This window comes from Pseudophryne corroboree, chromosome 1 (assembly GCF_028390025.1).
Source record: "Pseudophryne corroboree isolate aPseCor3 chromosome 1, aPseCor3.hap2, whole genome shotgun sequence".
Lineage (NCBI taxonomy): Eukaryota > Metazoa > Chordata > Amphibia > Anura > Myobatrachidae > Pseudophryne > Pseudophryne corroboree.
In genome coordinates, this window is record NC_086444.1 from 804,634,459 (window position 1) to 804,659,088 (window position 24,630).

General features: G+C 44.9%; 1 protein-coding gene across 1 annotated transcript in view; it reads left to right on the plus strand.

Moving 5' to 3' along the window:
• Window positions 1-24,036, plus strand: part of LOC135049872 (collagen alpha-1(XXV) chain-like) — a 343,396-nt gene extending 319,360 nt beyond the window's left edge. The window contains exons 3-4 of the mRNA XM_063955824.1: window positions 23,660-23,704; window positions 24,029-24,036. Of these exons, the coding sequence (XP_063811894.1) occupies window positions 23,660-23,704; window positions 24,029-24,036 (53 nt within the window). The remainder of the gene's footprint in view (window positions 1-23,659; window positions 23,705-24,028) is intronic.
• The last annotated feature ends 594 nt before the right edge of the window (window positions 24,037-24,630 follow it).

Genomic DNA, 24,630 nt, shown 5'->3' on the forward strand with positions numbered 1-24,630 from the left:
TTTTTTTTGCTCCTGTGGCATTTGCATAAATTCTTAAATCCGCTGCTACTGAAGGCGCAATAGCATCCTGGACTGTGTCCACCTGTGAGTCAGGCCCTATGATCTATTTAGTACACACAACGCACAACGCTAGTCACCTATGTACAGCTGACACTTTCCTGACACTGACTGATATACAGTATGGCACCACTTATCCATTCGATTTACAATTGTATGCAAATGGCATTTATATTTCAGTTATACACAGCATCCGACCCAATAAATCTTGGATGCAGTAAAGCACAGTCTGGAACAGACTCAATGTTTGTAGACATTGTTTGCATATATATCGGGTACTGTGCCAAGAATCATCTCTCCCACACACATTTTGAGCAATTTCCAAATCTAAAGTTTGTATTGTAAATAAATGCCAAGTGATATGGTCCTCTGTCAGGAGGAAATATAGAGACTGTCTGAAAGAATGATATGAGATTATTTTTCTTGCAATAATATCTAAAAATGTTGTAAGTGAAAGAATGTAAAAGTTTATTTGATCTTCAATAACAAATCATACCTCCATACAGTCCTGATTTTATGTGGGGTAGTCCCAACTCCAACACAGCTGCACAGCAGAAACAATGAGAGGATGGAAGGGAGGTTGGTGGTGACTTGTCCTATTGTTATGAAGCCTAGGAGGAGAACAATACGCACCAGTGGAATTGTGAAATGTAGCATATGCCACACACACAGGCTTATTGTTGAAACAGCAATAACAGTAGTAAGAGCGGAAGCAGCAGTAAAAGTGGTAATGGAGCAGGGCCGTTTTAAGAGAGGAGGGGACCCGAGCGTACAGCCTCCATGATGGGCCCCCTCCTCTCCGGCAGCATAATGCCAGGGTCTACTGCGCATGCACAGGTACCCGGGAACGCGTCGCCCGCTCCATGTTCCCGGGGACACCTCTAGTGTGCATGCACAAATCACTCAGAAATTGCCGCTGTGGTACTCCGGAGTATTAAGTATAATATATGGGTGTAGTATGTGCAGTGTGGGGCCCCCCTGGACCCAGGGGCCCGTGTGCACTGCACACACTGCACCTATTATAGAAATGCCTATGTAATGCAGGTAATGGTGGTATGACCATCTAACAGTAGTAACAGCAGTAGTAGGCATTCCCACAAGTAAAGAGCTAGGTGCTACTTGGACTGTAAGACTCAAACAGAGTGACATGCATAGGGTCACACATGTGCAGTGACTCTCCAGCCGACACCTGAGAGAAGATGCCTGGCAAGCGTCACTCAAGTACAGGAGATAGGACACAGCACTGGAGGGCGCTTCTCTCCAATAGTTGCATAATGCTTCAGAAGCTCAGGGTACCCCTCTGGGGGTAGTAGCATGAACACAACGTAATGTTGTTGTACAAGACTTTAGGTTACCAGAAGATAAAAAAGGGGCAGACTAGATGTGCCAAGTGGTTCTTATCTGCCGTCAAATTCTATTTTTCTATGTTTCTATAAGACGTGATGGTGTCCCTATTCTCAGCCATAGAATGTTGGGAAGTATGTTACATAGTAAAACATACATATTACCATCATATAGCAGATGTAGTTATTTTGTGGGCTGATATTCTGCATATCATTTGCAAAGGAAATATTAACAACAATAAAGCATGAATTGGTTATGAATGCCCGTATATACATTTTAAAGGGCGTGTTTGTGCGTCATTTATTTCTTAACAGTTTCTTATATAGCTCAGCAAATTCTGTTGCGCTTTCCTTTTTATATCTTGTACCTATGTTATGGGTCTGGAACTTCAGGTCGACACCAAAAATGTCGACACGCCTTAGGTCGGCACCTGAAATAGGTCGACATGGACAAAAGGTCGACATGGACAAGGTCGACATGGAAAAAGGTCGCCATAAGTTTTTTTATGTTTTTTTTGTGTTGTTTTCTTCGTAGAGTGACCGGGAACCCCAATTAGTGCACCGTGTCCCCTCACACCGCTACCGCTGCGCTCGGCACAGGTAACCGTTCCCAATTGTAGTCCACGTGGATCGTAAAGTATGAAAAAGTTAAAAAAATGAAGAAAAAAATTGTGAAAAACTCATGTCGACCTTTTTCCATGTCGACCTTTTGTCCATGTCGACATATTGCAGGTGTCGACATAAGGTGTGTCGACCTAAGGTGTGTTGACAATTTTTGGTGTCGACCTGGAGTCCGGATACCCTATGTTATAATGGTGCCCTCTGGGAGGGGAGGGTTTAGATGAAAGCTACAGCGCATGTAGGGTTCTAGAAATGATGTTATGATGGCCCTGTTCTGATGATATAATGCCATGAGGACTTTATTCACATTGAATTGCGATATAATGGAATAAAGTATACGTGTGTGAATTAAGGTTCTGGCAGTTTTTTTCCCCACCACTCTGCCCACCTGACTGGTGAAATGTGCGGGATACAGGAGGGTTGCCCCTCATGTTCAGGACTCTGAATTCTAGGAGAGTAGTCAAGTACAGTTTCTGTCTGTCCCAGAATAAAATTATAATGTTAAACAAAGTACTGTATATAAAACATAATAGGGCTGAGGAAGAGTTGAAATTAATAATCTGTATCGCTGGTTGTTAATAAATGGGCTTGTTTAGTTGAAGACTATTACCACTAAACTGGCTACTATTTTTGCCAAAATTGTTCTCAAAAGTGAAAAGTTTTACCATCAATATTCAGGTTTGGTGATAAAATTATACTGAATCATCAAATTATATAGAATCAAGGTTATGATGCTATTATTTAAATAATTTGATCATTAGGCTCTGCCTGGGAGAGGGGGAGTGCCTGGGGAGAGGCGCGGCTGAAAGTGCACAAAGTTCAGAGGCCCAGGTTGCCAATCATAGTCTGGGTGGAGAGCGTTGAGGGCAGACATTCCACCAGTGAGCGTGGTCTTGCCTCCCTTGTCTCGTTTCGCAGTTATAAAATGTTGGGAAGTCTTAAAATATCAGTGTATGAACTGAGGCTCCATCAGGTTTTATGTTCCACCACCTTAGACATGAATACTTCAAACATTATTTCTGAGCATCTAATATGTGCTGACAGGTGCCATGAATATGTTGGACTTTAGCATGAAGTTAAGGATGAACATCTGAACCAATGGATGACATCCATCACAAGCCTCTTTCCATCTGAGGGTGCATATCTTTAGTTCAGTTGCTAACATCTGAAAGCAGTGTCCACAATAGAGCATCTTTTGTGCATCAATGGTTACCTTGTGATGACTACATGCACTGCCGCTACAATGGCCATTCCTATACGAGGTCCATAGTATTGGCACCCTTCTGACGACTTCATCCAGTTATAGTAACTCAATAGCATCTTTATTCTATTAGGAAATTCAGCAAGACCATATTAATTTACTGGTTTAACTTAGACCTTACTTCTCACATTGCTTGTAGGCACATATTAATGGTACCTGGACACACCTCTGAGGTTTTGACTGGGAAATGATATGGGAACTAAGGAGGTCATTCCGAGTTGTTCGCTCGCAAGGCGATTTTAGCAGAGTTGCTCACGCTAAGCCGCCCCCTACTGGGAGTGAATCTTAGCCTCTTAAAATTGCGAACGAAGTAATCGTAATATTGCGATTACACACCTCGTAGCAGTTTCTGAGTAGCTTCAGACTTACTCGGCATCTGCGATCAGTTCAGTGCTTGTCGTTCCTGGTTTGACGTCACAAACACACCCAGCGTTCGCCCAGACACTCCTCCGTTCCTCCAGCCACTCCTGCGTTTTTTCCGGAAACGGTAGCGTTTTTTCCCACACGCCCATAAAACGGCCTGTTTCCGCCCAGTAACACCCATTTCCTGTCAATCACATTACGATCGCCAGAACGATGAAAAAGCCGTGAGTAAAAATCCTAAATGCATAGCAAATTTACTTGGCGCAGTCGCAGTGCGGACATTGCGCATGCGCATTAAGCGGAAAATCGCTGCGATGCGAAGATTTTTACCGAGCGAACAACTCGGAATGAGGGCCTATATACAACTCACTCAGTGAGGCTAAACACAGAGACTTACTGTAAGCATCTTGTAGAGAGCAGCCCAAAGTAACAAAAGAATAGCTTTTACATTGCAGAATAACTGCCCTATATAGGGGGTAATTCCAAGTTGATCGCAGCAGGAATTTTTTTAGCAGTTGGGCAAAACCATGTGCACTGCAGGGGGGACAGATATAACATGTGCAGAGAGAGTTAGATTTGGGTGTGGTGAGTTCAATCTGCAATCTAATTTGCAGTGTAAAAATAAAGCAGCCAGTATTTACCCTGCACAGAAACAATATAACCCACCCAAATCTAACGCTCTGCACATGTTATATCTGCCCCCCCCCCCCCCACCCACCCCCCTGCAGTGCACATGGTTTTGGCCAACTGCTAAAAAAATTCCTGCTGCGATCAACTTGGAATTACCCCCTATGACCGTTAAGCGTTAACATACCTTCCGTTAATTAACATATGCATTTATCTTTTAGTTGGCAGTGCTTTTATCATGTAACAAACATTGACTTAGTTCAATTGACAGATACTGACAATCCCACTGAGATCTGACAATCTAAGTAAACTATACCGGCTTCTGGAATGGATTGCTTTAACATTAAAGTAAGGTGTTTTCTGTCAGATGCCTGGAATTTACATTTTTCCCTAAGCGAAAAGAACATGGAATTGATCTTTGACCACTCACATCCCACAAAAAAAAAAATGACATAAGGTTATTCGTTGGTTAAATGTATCAAATATTGCAGCATACAGTTAGTACAAATCAGCAACACTATTCTTCTGCTATTATAATATTGCATTATCTCATTATTTAGGAAAAAATATTGTTTTTACCACTATGTTATTGCATGTTTTGGGAGTTTTTTTTTTTTTTTTTCCCTACCCGATGGTACATTAATGTTCTCTGAGCCTGATTCTGATTTAGGAATAAAGGCCCCCATTCCGAGTTGATCGCTCGCTAGCTGGTTTTAGCAGCTGTGCAAACGCTAAGCCACCGCCCTCTGGGAGTGTATCTTAGCTTAGCAGAAGTGCGACCGAAAAAAATTTTCAAGCAGTTTTTGAGTAGCTTCAGACCTACTCCTAGCTTGCGATCACTTCAGACTATTTAGTTCCTGTTTTGACGTCACAAACATGCCCTGCGTTCGGCCAGCCACCCCCCGTTTCCCCAGCCACGCCCGCGTTTTCCTAGGCACGCCTACGTTTGTATCTGACACGCCTGCGTTTTTCAGCACACTCCCTGAAAACGGTCAGTTACCTCCCAGAAACATCCCTTTCCTGTCAATCACTCAGCGACCAGCAGTGCGACTGAAAAGCGTCGCTAGACCTTGTGTAAAACAACATCGTTTGTTGTGAAAGTATGCCGCGCGTGCGCATTGCAGCCCATACTCATGCGCAGAAGTGCCAATTTTTAGCCTGATCACTGCGCTGTGAACAACGGCAGCTAGCGATCAACTCGGAATGACCCCCAAAGTAAGAAAGAGCAAGTAACTGTGCATCTGGACAAACCATGTTGCAATGCAAGGTTGCAGAAACATACATTATTATTTTATTGCATGCAGGATGAATACTGGCTGCTTTACCATGTAGCCCACAAATGCTGAACAGCTTTATTTTACACTGCAATGTAGATTTCTGTTTGTACATGCCCTTTCCAAATCTAACCCTCTGCACATTTTAAGTCTGCCCCATCTGCAGTGCAACATGGTTTTATCAAGGTGCACAGTTACTTGCTCTTACTTTATTCCCAAATCAGAATCAGACCCTTAGTAGGATTCTCCACTGTCACAGAGGAGGGCTTTCAGTGTCCCGCCCCCAATATTTATTGAGCTATTACTTGTTCCATCACGTACATCAGATTACTACAACCCTGTATCCCATCTACTTCTGAGCTTAAATGCTGAGAGCTCTCTTCTGTCACAGTGGGTACCAGCGATGGACTGGGGCTTCAATTCAGCCCTGGCATTCGTGAATGCGCGCGTGCGCTAAAGGCGTGTGTGTGTGTCACTGGAGGGGCGCGTGCGTCACGACATATGGGGGCGTGCTGTGAGTCATGGGGGCGTGGACTCGTGGTATGCCCCCATTACCATGGCGATGGTTGCTAGGGGGCGTGGTCGCGCCACGAGTCCGGGGGCGTGGACTCATGGCACCCCCCCATTTCCATGGAGACCATGGAACCAGAATGCCGGAGGCTACGCATCCCGCGGCCTTCTCGGCTCTATGAGTGACCGGTTCAGCCCTCCTGCCCATCGGCCCTAAGGCATGTGCCAGAAGTGCCAGATGGCCAGTCCGGCCATGGTGGGTACTACTGCTGAATATAAGAAGCACTAGGCACCTTAGGGGCCAAATTGCTCTTCTTCTAGATATTGGATATTGGTATAATAAAGGAGGGAGGTTTCCTAAGCAACATTGCAATATAGTGAGTCAAACAGACACGGGAGCTAAATAAAGACTAATCCTTTGCAGCCTTGCTTTATTATTGTTTACTGCATACAGTATATTATGATATAATTGGTTTAAATCAGGTAATTACTCCAGGATGAAAAATAAAGTCAAAACAATACAAACAATTCATAAAACAACATTATACAATGGGGGGTAATTCAGTTGATCGTAGCAGCAAATTTGTTAGCAGTTGGGCAAAACCATGTGCACTGCAGGGGGGGCAGATATAACGGGATGCGGTCAAGATCCCGCCGGACGGGATCCCGGCGGTAGGAATCCCGACACCAGGTTCTCGACCGGCACAATCCCAACATATTCTCCCTCTGTGAATGTCCACGACACCCATAGAGGGAGAATAAATTAGTGTGCCGAGCGTAGTGGGGCACCGGGCTTGCGGCGTGGCGAACGCAGCGAGCCTGCAAGGGGCTGCGTTGCGCTCGCCCCCCCCTGTCGGGATTGTGCCGGTCGGGATCCCGGTGTCGGTATTCCGACTTGCGGGATCTCGTCCTGATCCCGAAATAACATGTGCAGAGAGAGTTACATTTGGGCGGGTTATTTTGTTTCTGTGCAGGGTAAATACTGGCTGCTTTATTTTTACACTGCACTTTAGATTTCAGTTTGAACACACCCCACCCAAATCTAACTCTCTCTGCACATGTTACATCTGCAGTGCACATGGGGGGTCATTCCGAGTTGATCGCTAGCTGCCGTTGTTCGCTGCGCAGCGATCATGCTAAAAATCAGCATTTCTGCGCATGTGTATGGCCCGCAGTGCGCACGCGCGACGTACATTCACAAAAAACTATGCAGTTTCACACAAGGTCGACCGACTCTTTTCAGTCGCTCTGCTGATCGGTGAGTGATTAACATGAATGGGGCGTTTCTGAGAGGTAACTGACCGTTTTCCGGGAGTGTGCTAAAAAACGCAGGCGTGTCAGATACAAACGCAGGCGTGCCTGGAGAAACGGGGGAGTGGCTGGCCGAACGCATGGCATGTTTGTGACGTCAAAACAGGAACTAAACTGTCTGAAGTGATCGCAAGGTAGGAGAAGGTCTGCAGCTACTCAGAAACTGCATGAAAATATTTTACAGCAGAACTGCGAACCTTTCGTTCACACTTCTGCTAAGCTAAGATACACTCCCAGAGGGCGGCGGCTTAGCGTTTGCACGGCAGCTAAATGCAGCTAGCGAGCGAACAACTCGGAATGAGGGCCATGGTTTTGCCCAACTATTAACAAATTTCTTGCTGCGATCAACTCTGAATTACCCCCATTGATACAACAATCGTTAGGCATCTACAAGAGTTTTACTGGAACAGTAGACTGATAGCAAGTTGTAGGAATATGTTCAACAGCTATGTGTCGGATTTTATTTCAAACCCTGACATACTTACATTTGCCATCTGGAAACAATACCAGATCTTACAGAGGTTTGAGGCCTGTAAATTTATTTGATGAAATTGAAATACCTGCAAGAATATAAAGTGCATTTTTCTAGTTTGTTTTTATTAAATAGAGTTGCCGGTTTACTTTTGAATTGGTCACCTAAGAGAACATTTATTTTTTGTTAGATTTGTAAATTGTTTCTATCATATTTTAGCACTGCTAGCCAATCTCTTTAGGCACACAACTGAGATATGAGGCTAAAGTATAAGGTAATTCCCCCAATGTCCCTAGTATAACTTGTGTCCATTAATCTTTATTGAAGTGGTTTATTCCCGTTGGAACACAATTTTTCTTTGACGCAAGAGCATGGAAATTGGTGTGGACACCTGAAGAAGAAAATATTTCATACTGAAAACTAAGATTACAATACAAGGCGCCAAAGCCTGTATCCTTCCCTTAAATAGCAAGTTTAACAATAAAGTAGAGATGACATGCCATACAGAACTTATTTGCTTTGTGCTAAATCACATAATTCTGTTTCAGTTCTGTACTGTATAGTATGCTTATTCTGACTTCATGGGCTATGCTTATTGAGAACAGCAAGTGTCTGAGTGGAAAAAATACTATTACAATTGCTGTTTTCTAAGCGAATTATATGAATGTCTTTGATATGAAGAGAAGGTAATGACTGAAGGTAATAAAAAGTAATGAAGAATTTTAAGTGAGTGGGAAGAGACTGTCACTAAAATATTACTACTGGGAATGGTAAGTGTGCAACTCTGCAGACTCCATGTTGGTTCCTGAGCTTAGGTTTCATTCCATTACCAAGATGGCCACCAAGGTTAATACTGTGCATGTGCGGCACCATCTTTCCACTGTGGGGGATGGATGTCTCCTACTTAGTACCATAGAGACCTTACTCCTTACCTGTATTACCACTGTTCCAGCATCCTGAACCGCTACCCACTTGTGATGTACAGTCACTGGCTGGCGGTGACTCCATTCTTCTCAAGGTCCTTTCCATTACTAACCATAGTATCACAGTGAGTACAGCTGTACAACGCCTATCTTCAATAAACCATCCCACTGGTTAAGCAACTGGGCTGTCTGTAGTGATACGGTGTTCCACTGGTGTGTACATAACTCTGCCATACCATTGCACCTGTATACACATATTTTCAACAAATATACCTTTAAAGGAGAACTACATGAATGTTTCCGCTTTTGTTTTGTCAAAATATCCGTACTGAACAAGTTACTGTACTGTACAATTGCAGCCTCTGCTGAATGTCCCATCCAAACATCTGTGGATCCAAGACACAGCTATTAAATGTACAGAAACAATGATTGCATACTAAGGCCCCCCCCCGCAGAGAGCGATCCAACCGCAAAAAATGACTAAGGCCGTGCGGGCACGGGCCAGTCCTACGCATGTGTCCGCATTTACTGCGGGCGCCCCACAGTAAATGCGAATGCCTCTGCCTGTCAATCAGCGAGGGGGGCAGCAACACTCCATTTCCAAGGCAGAGACGGAGCATTGTGGAGGCGACGGCAGGGAAACAGAGGCGTTGTGGCACAATGGGGGGCGTGGTGTGGGCGCGTGTGGGGCGGCTGCATTATGTCACACGCAGCCGCTGCGATAAAACAGAATTTGCAATACTTACTGAATGAGGTCCTAAGTCCATAATTCATGATTGTACACATATGCCTATGCAGCTGAGATTTCCCAGGCTACAGAATTGTTAATCATCAAAAGTGAAGCTGCCACACAAAAAAGAATATACTATAGATGCCCACCTGAGTCATTGCAAAGTTCTCTGCAATTGCCTACACATACCGAGGAACATTTACTCCCCGAGTGAGTCTATGGTCACGCAGACTGGTCGAGGCAGTACCGACACTGGTGCCATGTTTCTCTATATACAGTATGGATGGTGTAATGTAATGGTTAGCATTACTACCTCACAGCACTGAGGTCATGGGTTAGATTCCCACCGTGGCCCTAACTGTGTGGAGTTTGTATATTCTCCCGGTGCTTGTGTGGGTTTCCCCCAGGTACTCCGGTTTCCTCCCACAATCTATACTGATTGTATACCACAAAATAGACTGGTAGGTTAATTGGCTCCCAAGCAAAGATTAACCCTAACGTGTATATGTGGTGTACATGTGAATCTGGATTGTGAGCTCCACTGGGGCAGGGACTGATGTGAACGGGCAAATATTCTCTGTAAAGCGCTGCGGAATGTATGTGTGCTATGTAAATAACTGGTAATAACTAAATAAATAATAATAAATAACATGATTGCAGCTGAATGCAGATACACACACACCAAAAAGGGCTGTGACACGCCTGCGTTTTTGCCGCCACTCCATTACCTACCCCAACCGGTCCTTCCTGTCCTTCGTTCAGCATTAAAAATCTCACTGTGAGCAGCATTGCAAAGATACCTTGGCACATGTGCAGTGTGATCACAGAGCATGCGCAGTCTGCCGACAATCGCTCCGTTGTGTGAACATCAGCATTGCATACAAACAAGCCCTGAGATTATTTATGAGTTCTTTTGTGATTAATGTTTATGCTGGATAAGAAATGAGGGTTTTCTGAGTTTAGATTCATGCATTTTAGATGTGCATTTCTATTGGGTTATTCAATGGCTGGGAGATGCCGGCATTTCAAACAGTTCTCCAGAAAATCGCAACTACCAACTTAGCTGATTTTTACTCGTGCAACAAAGACGTGCTCAGTAGAATCTGCAATGCTGAGCTACCGTATTAAGTGGTCAGGTGCGCACATCATCGCAAACAATTATTGCTGCCAGTTAAATTTGGCTCCTCCACCTTGAAGGCATACCTTAGCATAGCCAGAATCCACATACTATGCTTATAAAACCTAAGATTTGTCCCTATTTAGCATATTTCAAAACGCCTTTATGGAATCTTAAAAATAGGTCCATCAATTTTCCTCAAATTAAAAGTAAGATCATTGGTAAATATTATTGTTTAAGCAGGGACAGATTAAGAAGCACATGGACATGGGGCTGAAAATGGGCCTATAATGAGAAAACGAGGAGCTGTAACCAGAGCAGTGTGGGTGTGGCCAGTGCCACGTGCGTGTGACCAGAGTCACGTGGGTGTGCACATCGCTGCACTATCAGCACCAATGTCTCTCTAAGGGGTCTAATCAATAAGAGTCGGATCCATTCCGACATGCATTTGTCGGAATGGATCCGACCAGCCCTATTCAATGAGCAGCCAATCTGACTGTTGTCGGGTTTGCCCGTTCCCGGTCTCCTGTCCTGCTGCTGCTGTCAGCAGCTCCCCGTGTATATGAGATCACAGGGAGCTGCTGGAGGGCGCACTGCCGGGAGAGCCACCTGCCAGCCGCGGAGCGCTCCCGGGAGAGAGGAGCCTGGCCATCAGAGAGTCTCTTCCACCAACCGCGGCTCTAGCTGCCCCCACTGGTAAGTACTCTCTCTCCCTCCCTCGCCCCGCTCCCCCGTCTAATCTCCTCAATCCGACTTTTTTTAAATTGGAACCCCTTCTGACCTAAATCACTCGGAAACTGCCGTCTTTCTGACAAGACGGCAGTTTTCGACTCTTATTGAATATATCCCTTTATGTATGAAAAGAAAAAATTGCACCATTTTCTGAGAAAACTAGAAAAGCAATTTTAACAATTATGGCCGACTGTGTTACCAGTTTGGCAGCTGGTTATCATCATGCTACCATGATGATAAGAATGTTTTTATGTGAAGGCCTGGAGCTGTAACTCCATCTGTTCCATTATTAATCTGGCCCTATGTTTAAGTGTTTAATGCAGATATCTAAAGACTGTTAAGTGCAGTTTTACACATGTAGTTAAAAAATAATGTAAGTGAGGGGACCTACAGTATCTGACTTTTTGTGTCTCCTCTCCGGGAGAAGCCCAGAGAGCAGACGCTGCTGACCACTTTGGGGGCAGGGCCGACCTCTCAAGTCATTAGATCCCACCTCCCCGTAATCGGAAAATGCCACAATTCAAGGGTCCACTGGCAGGGCTAAAATGATGCAATTTGCACCATTAAGTTATGCTCCTTCCATACGGTGCTACAATTCCAGTGATTATCTACCTGACATGCCCACTTTACATGGAAGCCGGTGGGATGCGGGAGATCTGCCTACTCTTACAGTGGTGTGGGGGACTACTCGAGTCTCTTGCAACTTCCAGGAGAGTAGGCAAGTATGATTCACACATCTGTAACCTAACCTATCCTATCCCACTCTTAACAAACAATTAAGTTCTTTTAATTAGCATTTCAGCACCTAAAGAAAGGAGCCAATATACTGTAGGTAAATACAAGCTGGTTATGTTATTTGTTATATTATATTACATATTCATCCGGAATATCTGGGAGACTCACAAATTTCAGGGAGTACTCGCAGACTTTCTAGTTTGTTGTCCGCCATCCCATCATTTACACATGGAAGTGTTACGTTCACTGTACTTGGTACTCCTGGAACTGGGCGGATGAGCCCCAAGTACAGGAACGTAAAGCTGCATTAGATACGGAGCTCGGCAGCACCCCCAAGGATCCCTAACTCCGTTGTCTCACCCTCGTTGTCAGCCTACGCCTGCGTGACTATGGTTTCTTGGGCCCACGGCAGCCGCGTTTGAAGGACGGATTATGTCTGCCCAACTCCGATGCCCCCCGGTCTTAGTTATAGACAAGGCGTAGACTGAGTGACAAGAGAAACCTCTAACTAGAGAAGGAAGTACCCAGTTAGGGGTGCTACAGAACTTAAATAAAGTATGTGCGGCACAGCCGCCAGGATAAACAACAACAAAGGAAATGCTGTCCACACGCCGACACAATACTGTTGTGTACCGGCGGTGACAGCATACGCAGAACCCTCTGCAGATAAATCCAAAGTAAAATAACAAGTAGCTACGGCCTAAGCCAATGGACGCGGCAAAGCCGCTACTCACGAAACCGGTACAAATACTGGCAAACGGACAGGAACCCCCAAAGTAGCTGACACAGGCTCTCAGGACCGGAGGACAGGCAGAGTTCCAATGACAGACTAGTGGACACCAAGGAACAGTATACGGGATCAGGATCAGGAACAGACAAAGCCACTGGACTTCTGGACAAGAACGCTTCAAGGCAGGATACTGGATCAGACACTGGATCAGATACTGGATCAGACACAGGCCTCCTGGACAGGAATGCTTCAAGATCGGAAGCAGCTAGACAGAAACTATCACCGGCGTCTGTGTAATGCACTGAGAAAGAATATAACAAGGATTTCTTCCAATCACAGCAGGGACCCTAATTAATTATGTCGTACAGCTGCCCTGCTGCACGACTCCAAACTGACAGGTGCAATTAACAGACAGGTGAGGCTAAACACATGGAAACAGGCTGCAATTACACAGACTCACCACCGGCGGCAAACAAGAGTCTTCTAAACCAGAGCAAAGGGAAATCCTGGCCTGCAAGAGAACTATAACATAAAATACATGAACAGGAATGAACCACTGCTTGTGGTTCATAACAGGAAGTGGATAAAGCTGCGATTGATGATGTAAATTGCTACATATTACATCATTATGATCTGCGCAGTGCCACAAAGTATGGCATTGCACAGCCTGATCACGATGATGTGAATCACGTTGCCATGGCCACCATATGTATAGCTTGGACCTCCTCTCTGGGATCTCCCTGAGAAGAGATCCATAAGGTAGGCAGGTATGATTTGAATAGATGTGTACAGTTGCTGTTACAGTGTGAAAAATAGGGGTCTGTCAAGTTCCAGTTTAGTGATTTGGGGGGAGATGTACTAAGCAGTGAAAAGAGCGGAGAAGTTGCCCATGGCAACCAATCAGCTGCTCTGTGCAATTTTATAGTATGCAAATTATAAATGTTATATCAGTGCTGATTGGTTGCCATGGGCAACTTCTCCACTGGCTCACTTCTCCACTCTTACCATTGCTTACTCCCCCCCGTAAGGAGTAATGGGAATGTGAGAGCTGTATCTACTATATTTATGTGACAGTTTAACTCTTTAGCTCACAAATAAATATGTTACAAACTGCTTTTATATATGCTTGCTTTGCTACCGATTCAGCAGAAAAGTTAATAAATTGGCATCAATTTCTCATGTATTTTTAATTAATTAACACAAAGAAACAGATATAAGTTATATTGCTGCGCAGTTGACTAGTATTAAAAGATTAGACATTTCCAGGGACCTTCTTAGTTAGCCTGGGTCTCTAGATTAATAAAAGTTCAAACCCAAAGTCACAAAATGATCTGTTAAATGAATCTATTGCTTTCTACGAAATATATTTACATTGTTATAAAACAAACATATTTTATGTTTGCCAACATTTAAAATGATAAAACGTTATTACCACCCATACATGTAATTAAAACTCCTATCCTTCAACTGCATTAATTATATGGGAACATTTTGTAGCACAGTACTTGTTTTACAATCCCATGAGACTAATATGTCACTGTGCAGATGACATAGTGACACTGTGACTTACAATCTTGGCACTCTGTCAAGCAAAGGCAATGTTACAATAAGTCATTGTCAAAGCTAGTCTATTTTACAAATATGCTGCCACTTAAACTTCTATTTTCCATGCTTCTTCTGTGGGCTGATGGAATCTACACTTCTTCCACAATAGGAAATGAATGGCATCTTCAAACTCTTTGCAATAATTGCGTGTGATATACTCACATATACTGTCTGGGCAGTGAAATTGCCTGTGAGCAAAATGCAATATGCCAGGCCAGCGTATCCAGCTACTTCATTTCTTTCAGTTCTGTTTCTGCAAGAAATATGACATTTTCAAAAACAGTGGTGCATGTGGTCGTTACCAAACAGTGTCAACATTGATGAGAGAGATTCTCAATTCAGCTGTCCTTTCTTCAGCTTGTTGCTGCGTTTCTTCGAGAACTAATCCTTTGATTGCCAGAGACAGACTTCATTAGCCCACACACAACCGCAGGATTTTTTTTTCCCTTTAGTGACATTTTAGGACCTTTGACAGGATATTTCTGAGCGCATGGCAATATCTGCACAGTTCTCAGATGCAAACAGAAGTAGTCTAATCTTTTCAGCAGCGAATGCCAAAACTCCATGTTTTCACCTTCAGCGAGGTGCCCCGTTGTTCCTTTCAACACATTGCTTCCTGCAGACGAAATAAAATGAATGTCACAATGAAAGAGGATTTAGGAAGGGCCAACTGGGAGCTAAGTAGGGAAAATTAGTTTTTAATAGGTATTTCACTTTTTATATAAATAAAGGGATGTGATTTTCATGGAAACATCCCCAGTCTGTATTATCGCGTATATTCATTTTAGGTTGATTTTTATTTTATTTTTAAACCTGATACTGTATCTCAGTGGTACTCAAACTGTGTGCCGTAGCACCCTGGGGAGCCTCAGGGCACTTTCAGGGGTACCTTGGATTGGTGGTCCAGGACCAATTCAGATTATTTATGGTCAATGTAATAGGCAAAATCAGTGCCGATAGCTGTCAATCATAAAATATGTTGACGAACAAAAGCAAATCTTGGCCCTCACCACACAATTCATCCTAAGAATGATATATAAACACAGTTTACTTCATTTAATATTTCTTTCTAAAATTTCTCAATAAGAAACTTTTGGTCATTAAAAAAATTCTGATACTCTAGGGTGCTGATTCAAAAAAGATTGAGAACCACTGCTCAGGGCCGGCTCCAGGCCTACTAGCACCCTGAGCGAGAAAATGTAAAAGCGCCCCCCCCCCCCCCCCCCCCATGCGCGCGCCGAAGGCGTGCGCGCTCCCGGAAAAGTGGGTGTGGCCTCTGGAAAAGTGGGCGTGGACTCGTAACTTCATATCATCAAACTGTAAAAATATTTTCACACAATTAGCAGCCTTACACATAGCCACAGTAGTGTTCCTTACACACAATGTCTCCAGTATAGTGCCAGATACACATAATGTGCAGTGCCAGATAGACATGACATGCCTCCCAGCAGTGCCAGATAGACATGACATGCCTCCCAGCAGTGCCAGCTACACATGACATGCCCCGCAGCAGTGCCAGTTACACATGACATGCCCCGCAGCAGTGCCAGCTACACATGACATGCCCCCCAGTAGTGCCAGCTACACAGGATAGTGTTCACTTTTTAGGGCATGGTGCTGATCACAGGGAGGGCACATTTTTAAGTTAGGAGGGCAAAATGATGTACATACTGCTTGTTGTTCCCACACCTATATGTCAAAGCATGGACAGTGCGCGCCGAAGGCGCGCAGCAAAAATTAATGGGAGTTACTTCGTGGGGAAGGTACGTGGCCACATAATAGTGGCAATTTGCATTACACCACACAGTAGTGCAGCTAATACACACTGCACCAGGTAGAACCTCCTATACACTTTGCGCCAGGCACAGCACTGAGACACATTGCCTAGCCACAGACGCCTAGCGGGAACACTACATGACATGCCCCCCAGCAGTGCCAGCTACACGTGACATGCCCCCCAGCAGTGCCAGCTACATAAATGGCCACACAGTGCCAGATATGCACCCACAGTTCAGATACATAAATGCCCCCAAAGTGCCAGATACATAAGTGCCTCCACAGTGCAGATATGCCCCCCACAGTGCCAGATACATGATGCCCCCGCAGTGCCAGATACATAAGTGCCCACACAGTGCCAGATATAAAAATGCCCACACAGTGCCAGATATGTCCCCACTGTGCCATATATAAAAATGCCCGCACAGTGCCAGATATGCCACCACAGGGCCAGATACATAAATCCCCCCAGTGCCAGATACATAAATGCCCACATATTGCCAGATGCATAAGTGCCCACACAGTGCCAGATGCATTATTGCCCCCCACAGTGTCAGATACATTAATGCCCCCAGTGCCAGATATGCCCCCACAGTGCCATATACATAATGCCCCCACAGTGCAGATATGCCCCCACAGTGCCAGAAACATAATGCCCCCACAGTGCAGCTATGCCCCCACAGTGCCAGATATATAATGCCCCCACAGTGCAGATATGCCCCCACAGTGCCAGATATATAATGCCCCCACAGTGCAGATATGCCCCCACAGTGCCAGATACATAATGCCCCCACAGTGCAGATATGCCCCCACAGTGCCAGAAACATAATGCCCCCACAGTGCAGCTATGCCCCCACAGTGCCAGATATATAATGCCCCCACAGTGCAGATATGCCCCCACAGTGCCAGATACATAATGCCCCCACAGTGCAGATATGCCCCCACAGTGCAAGAAACATAATGCCCCCACAGTGCAGCTATGCCCCCACAGTGCCAGATATATAATGCCCCCACAGTGCAGATATGCCCCCACAGTGCCAGATATATAATGCCCCCACAGTGCAGATATGCCCCCACAGTGCCAGATATATAATGCCCCCACAGTGCAGATATGCCCCCACAGTGCAAGAAACAATGCCCGCACAGTGCAGCTATGCCCCCACAGTGCCAGATATATAATGCCCCCACAGTGCAGATATGCCCCCACAGTGCCAGATATATAATGCCCCCACAGTGCAGATATGCCCCCACAGTGCAAGAATCAATGCCCCCACAGTGCAGCTATGCCCCCACAGTGCCAGATATATAATGCCCCCACAGTGCAGATATGCCCCCACAGTGCCAGATATATAATGCCCCCACAGTGCAGATATGCCCCCACAGTGCCAGATATATAATGCCCCCACAGTGCAGATATGCCCCCACATGAATAAACATAATGCCCCCACAGTGCCAGATATATAATGCCCCCACAGTGCAGATTTTAACTTACATGGCATTGTCACTGCGGACTGCGGTGCTGGGAGCCGGGAGGGGGAGTACTGCTGTGGGCCCAGGCAGGCAGGCAGGCGGGCGGGCGGCTGGACGGATGAACGATTCCGTCTGCGCTGCGCGGCGCCGGCGTCTAACGTCAGACGCCGGCGCCGCACAGCGCGCTGCGCGCACACACACACAGTTTGAAGGCTGGCTCCAGGCAGGAATATGGCGGCCGCAGCGTGCGGCGCCCTAAAAGAGTGGCGCCCCGCGCGGCCGCTCCAGTCGAACATGCCTGGAGCCGGCCCTGACACTGCTGTATCTTGTAGTGCAACCTAACAGGACTATATAATATGATCAAAAGACATTTTTGTTGGTTACATACCGGATGTCATAACCTAGAATACATTTACATCTTTTCCAGGCATCTTTTACAGTTCTGTATATACCTCTGATGTATTAAATACTGGGGGGAAATCAATAAATATATATATATATATATATATGTATGTATATATATATGCATGGAGCACTATGGTGGCCATTCCAAGTTGTTCGCTCGCTAGCAGTTTTTAGCAGTTGTGCAAACGCTATGCCGCCGCCCACTGGGAGTGTATTATAGCTTAGCAGAAGTGCAAACGAAAGGATCGCAGAGCGGCTACAAAATAATTTTGTGCAGTTTCAGAGTAGCTTCAGACCTACTCAGCGCTTGCGATCACTTCAGACTGTTCAGTTCCTGTTTTGACGTCACAAACACGCCCTTTGTTCGCCCAGCCACGCCTGCGTTTTTGCTGGCACGCCTGCGTTTTTCCGAACACTTCCTGAACACGGTCAGTTGACACCCGGAAACACCCACTTCATGTCAATCACTCTGCGGCCAGCAGTGCGACTGAAAAGCTTAGCTAGACCCTGTGTGAAACTACATCGTTCGTCGTAATAGTACATCGCGCGTGCGCATTGCGCCACATACGCATGTGCAGAAGTGCCTTTTTTTGCCTCATGCAGCTAGCGATCAACTCGGAATGACCACCTATGTACCAATAGCCTAATGCAGGAGATTTCACGGCAATTTCCTGCAAAAGGCTGATTAGCAATTCAGACCGTAATCTCCATTATTCTCATAGGAACTGCTGTGCCGTTGCCTGCCTCCTCCCATGTGCACCGTCTAAATGTCCCTCCCAAAATGGCTGCCTTCTACTCTAGTATGCACGTAGGCACTTTAGCACTTAACACTTCAACCCTTCCTGTCTGCACCCACTTTCCCTTGCCCTGGCCTTTTGGCTAGGGCAAAGATAATTTTTTATACAACCCCCCCCCTCCCCCGGCCTTCTGGCTAGGGCTTACTTATTTATTTATTCACGCACTTGTTTTGCACTTTTGCACAACACCAGCACTTATTAATGTTTTGTAGTGTGTCACGTCACGGTTTTTTGTTCGGGGTTTAGGTGAGACCCTTATGGGCCACCCTCTCCCCTAGTTGCCGAGGCCCTCTCCTTTTGGGGAGGGCCAGAGGCTGTTTCCGATCCCCAGGGGGAAGCTTTGGCCAACCTTGTGGATACACGAGGGTCCCTCTGCGCTTCGGCAAGGGGGGACCCACAGTCCCTTTTTCCCCTCAGTAGGCCTTTTGGCTCTGAGGGGTAGGGGAGTAACGGGGCCCTTCTCCGTTCGGAGAGGGTCCAAGAGCCCACGCCCCCAGCACGTTTGGTCACAGACACTGGGTGATGAAGCCACGCACCTCGGGCTTCAAAATAAAAAAATCCATCAAAACTGTCCTCTCTCAGGCGGGGACCTTTTTGGGAGGGACTTTTCACAGTATTCTATGTGGCCAGCCAGACCGCATAGAATACTATACAACGTAGTCGCGGGCCGGTGCCCTGTGCGATTGCAAAAACGGCACTGCAGAGAATAGTTCATAATAATAATTGTAAATACAGTATAGTGTACAAAAGAAATATAGATTTTTGGTTCAGCAGAATATACTGTGCAAGTATATTATATAACAATCTGAAAGAATGAAAGCAAGCACATACAGTCATTTACTATTTCCTGCAAACCTCACCCTGAGAATAAGCAACATGGTGAAATCCACCATCCGCTAACTAGTAGGAATGGGAACATCTGGTTTACAGGACCCCTACCATTTCTCGGATACTTATCTCACCAGTGCATCTAACTCTGTAATTGTCTTCAAGTTCTGCAGCAGGAATATGTACAATTTTGGACACCTCAGTGCACTAATGTATTGTCACAATGAAGTCCTTCTGTACAGTATGTTCATTTGTACCCTGAGTACAGTCCGCTTTTCTGTTTCATGTAACTGGTTACATATTGTTGTGATTTTGAAACACATTGCACCCATGTTGTTTTAATACTTACCTTCCTGGGGTCCCACGATGGGCGCTGTAGCCACTGGAGCCATGGCAATAATCTCACGCAAAATGGCTGCCGCTCATGCGCAGTATGAAATTTGTCTCCAGACCATGGCGGGTGCCATGTTTCCTGAAGACCTGCGCATGCGTAGCAGACTCCGGCACAATGCCAGAGCCTACGGCGCCGTGGAGAGGAGGGGGCCCTCCCGGAGTCAGCACACGGGCCCCCTCCTCTCTAAAAATGCACCTGGATATCGGCACCCTAGAGTATCTCCATTTTTTTTTCACACCAATCCTATGGCCACATGCCATTTATATATCCATCGGAACCCCTCATGCTCCAAGACTCGCTTGCATGTTCATTAAGATGCCCATCAGACTCTCTCCAAATGTCCACATGCAGTTTATATACCCATCAAACACTCCCCCACGTGGCTCGACTTCTTTATTAACAGCAGTTATTTATACAATGTGCACATATTATGCCGTTCTTTACAGAGAATATTTAATTCACATCAGTCACTGCTAATGGAGCTTACAATCTATATTCCACAAAGCCACATAAACACACTACGGTTAACTTTTTAGTTAGTAGTCAATTAACCTATCAGTATGTTTTGGAGCACCCAGAGAAAACCCACACAAATAAGTGGAAAACACACTTACTGCATATATATATAGTGACTTGGACAGGTATTGAACTCACAACTTATGTACTAATGCTTACCATTATGCCAACTGTGCTGCCCTACCACTATGGCAATACATTAACTGTCACTTGCATATGCGCAGCCTGCTGACTGAACATGCCTGGTAAGAATAGAGGGCCCGAAGCAGGAGGTAAAGTAATCGCATAAACCTTCACTTTACATTTATATATCACAAAGACGGGCTCTTATTGTGTCTCTACATATGTTTTTTGATACTTTGCCCTGTCAATTAATTTCTCATTACTGGGAAATTCTAATTACTAGGAAAGCTCGTGTGGGAGCCCGCAAGGGGCTTGCTATGCATGATCCCCCCAGCCGGCATTCTGCAGCCGGGATCCCAGCATCGGGATGCTGACCGCTGGCATCCCGTGCACCGGCAACACGATACACACCCGTAACGGTTTATGCTCAAATACAGCAACCTTTTGTCACTTTCCAGTGTGTAGGTACAAATTACATGTTGAATATACTGTATGAGTAACTATTACCTAGATGCCAGTAACTATTATCTAACTATTACAGCACCTAGCTTCCCTATCTCACTACTTCATTTTGTTAAACCACTTTAATCAGAGGACAGCTAGGCCACTTACCACTTTTCCTTAGTTTCTGAACACACAAATATCCTTTTATAGCTGCCATCTGCTACCAGCACTGTCTGCTTTCCTCCCCAACACCATCTCCCTGCCTCCACCAATGCCAATGCCATCTCAATGCTTAAACCAACACCATCCCCTTGCCTCCGTCAACACTATAACACTATCTCCCTTCTGCTACCAAAACTATCTACCTGCCTCCACCAACACTATTTTCCATTATCCCCAACAAAATCTCCATGCTTTCACTATAAATATCTCCTTGCATCCACCAACTCCATTACCTTGCCTCCCCCAACTCCTTGCTTTCCCCAATACTATGTCCATTCTTCCCCCAACACCATCTCCCTTCTTCCCCAATACCATCTCCCTGCTTCCACCAGCAGTATATCTCCACTTCTGTTAGTACCATCACCTTACCCTCACCAACATCACTTCCCATCGTCTACCAACACTATCTTCCTTCTTTCCCCAGCACCATCTCCCTGGCACCAGCACCACCATCTTCCAGCTTCCACTAACACCATTGCCTTGCCTCCATCAACGTTATCTCTCATCTTCTACCAACTCTATCCCCCTGCCTTCACTATCACCATCTCCCTATCTACCCCAACACTATCTTTCTTCATCCCCCAACACTATTTTCCTTCTTCCACCAACACCACTGCCCTACTTCCACCTACACCACCTATTGGCCACCACCAATACCATTACTTTGCTTCTACCAACACCATCTCCCTGCCTCCACCAACACCATCTCCCTGCTTCTACTAATGCCATTGCTCTACTTCCACCAACACCATTTCTTTGCTTCCACCAATACTATTGCTTTGCCTTGCAAACACCATCTCCCTGTCTTCACCAGCACCATCTCCTTTCTGCTACCAACACCATCTTTGTGTCTCCCCCAATACTATCTCCGTTCCTTCCTCTAACACAAACTTCCTGCTTCTACCAACACCATCTCCCTGCTCCCACCAAAGCCATATATTGGCTTCTATCAATACTATTGCCTTGCCTCCACCAATACAATCTCCTTGCTTCCACCAATGCAATATCCCATCTGCTACCAACTCTGTCTCCCTGCCTTCGCAAAACCATCTCCCTTCCTCTACCAACATCTCCCTTTATCCACCACTATCTGCCACACCATCTCCCTCTTTCCCCCAACACCGTCTCCCTTCATCTGCAAACACTATTTCTATGCCACCACCAACACTGTTACCCTCACAAAAAGCACATTTATTATCAGTTTCTTAAATAGCACAGCTTATTCCCTTGCGTTTTACAATTGGATCAACAGTAATAGAACAAAACAGGGTAATAACAGACAGACATAGAGGTTGGGAGGCCCTGCTCGCAAGCTTACAATCTATAGGAAAATAGGCATTGATACACAAGGAATAGGTGCTACCTAGATTAGATTGCAAAGATCAGCCTTGCAGCTGCATTTAAATTGGATTGTAGTGGTGCGAGTCTATTGTTGATAAGACCAGTAAGGAGGCTATTGCAATAATCAATGCGGGAGATAATGGGAACATAGATTAGAGTTTTTGCAGTGTCTTGTGTAAGATATGGTCGTATTTTAAATTTGTAAAGAAAAGTTTTTCATACATTCTACTGATCCCTTCCTTTGCATAAGTACAATTCCAAACGTAAAAATGTCAGCGATGGCAAAACACAATTTATAAAGACCACCCCATACGTTATGTAGAGAGGATTCAGAACATGTAAAATCATGTCATTGTTGTTAATTTCTGGTATAAAAACTCACTGTTTCTAAAATGATCTGCACAGAAATGTAAAGGTCTTTACTAGTGTGTATTATATTAACAGTAAATATTCAATGTTCTATTTTTAAAGATTTACATACAAATGTCCTTCACAGTTTGGTGGTTACCTTGACACGCATTGTGTGTTTTCGGATAGGATAGTTTAGGCTTGCCATGGATCCATAGCCTCACGGTTCTTATAGTTTGCCCTTGGTATTTCAATCTGAATTTCATTCATAATGAATAATCCAGTGAATAATTGCTTGTCGTGAACACTAATAAGAAAGTTCTGAAATTACTTCAGATAGAATTTCTTAGGCTCCAGTCCTTGCTATAGCTGTGACTGAGAGGTCGGAGGTTCAAGCACTGACAAGGTCAGATCAACATATACAAAAGACCACAAATCAGTTGTGCTAATGTAGAACTTCCATGTAAAGTTTTTGAATTGAAAAAACAAACAAACAATCCTACATGCTCAGTTACAGTGTTTAGATTTTTTTTCTTTTTTACATAATTGCCAACTCTAATTAAGTATTTCTGTTTTCATTTCAGGCCCTCCAGGGCAACGAGGCAAAAGAGGAAGAAGAGGTGAACCTGGTGAGATGTTTTCCTTTATATACTGTATAATAAAACAGAAATATTTAATTCAGTTGCACACACAGGGGTTGATTTTGAGTGCAAGTACATAATACATATGCATCTTGGTAAAACCATGCTGCACTGAGAGTGGAGTGTCCAACCTCAAATGTCATTTACAGTGTAAAAATAAAGCTGTCCAGCATTGTGGTGTACATGCAAAAGCTGCCGGTATTTACCATGCATGTAAAAACAATAAATAAATAATTAAATAAATGTATTTGCACCCCATGCATTTGTCCAGGAGCAAAGTTACTTGCTGTTTTTGCTTTGCTCCCAACTCAGAATCATAAAATATATTTGTACATGCACTGTATTTCTCTGAAAATGCTAATGTTGTTCATCAAAGCAGGCTTATGTTGTGACACACTAAAGTCTTTATTAGCATGAGAAACATTACATGACATCTCGGTATAGTATAAAGAAGTACACAGCATGGGAAATGGCTGCATAGTGCAAGGGTTAGCATAGTTCCCAATTGATAAGAACTGGGAAGCGGTACCTTCATGCGCTTTTGTAAAGGGGATGTGGCCTCTGGTGGTTAGCTTATCCCATCTGGCCCCATTGGTTAATCCACATTCAGTTTTGAGAGTTCTGTGAGGACTGAATATAACTGCAGCTTAGCTGTGGTCATAGCCAGATTAAGGGGGGATTCAGGGCACACTGTACCCCGGGCCCCCCTTTGTCAGGGGGCCCCCCGGCCAGAGCACACTGGCATCACTAGCTATCCCTCCTAAGCAGCAACAGAACCAGCAGCCAGAATGCGAGCAGGACAGTATGCAGTGCAGGCATAGACACAGGAATATAATGTTTCATGAGCTACCGACAGAGCATTCTGACCAGAGGAGAGATAGGAGGGCGGAGAGAGCTGTAAGTGAAACAGGAAT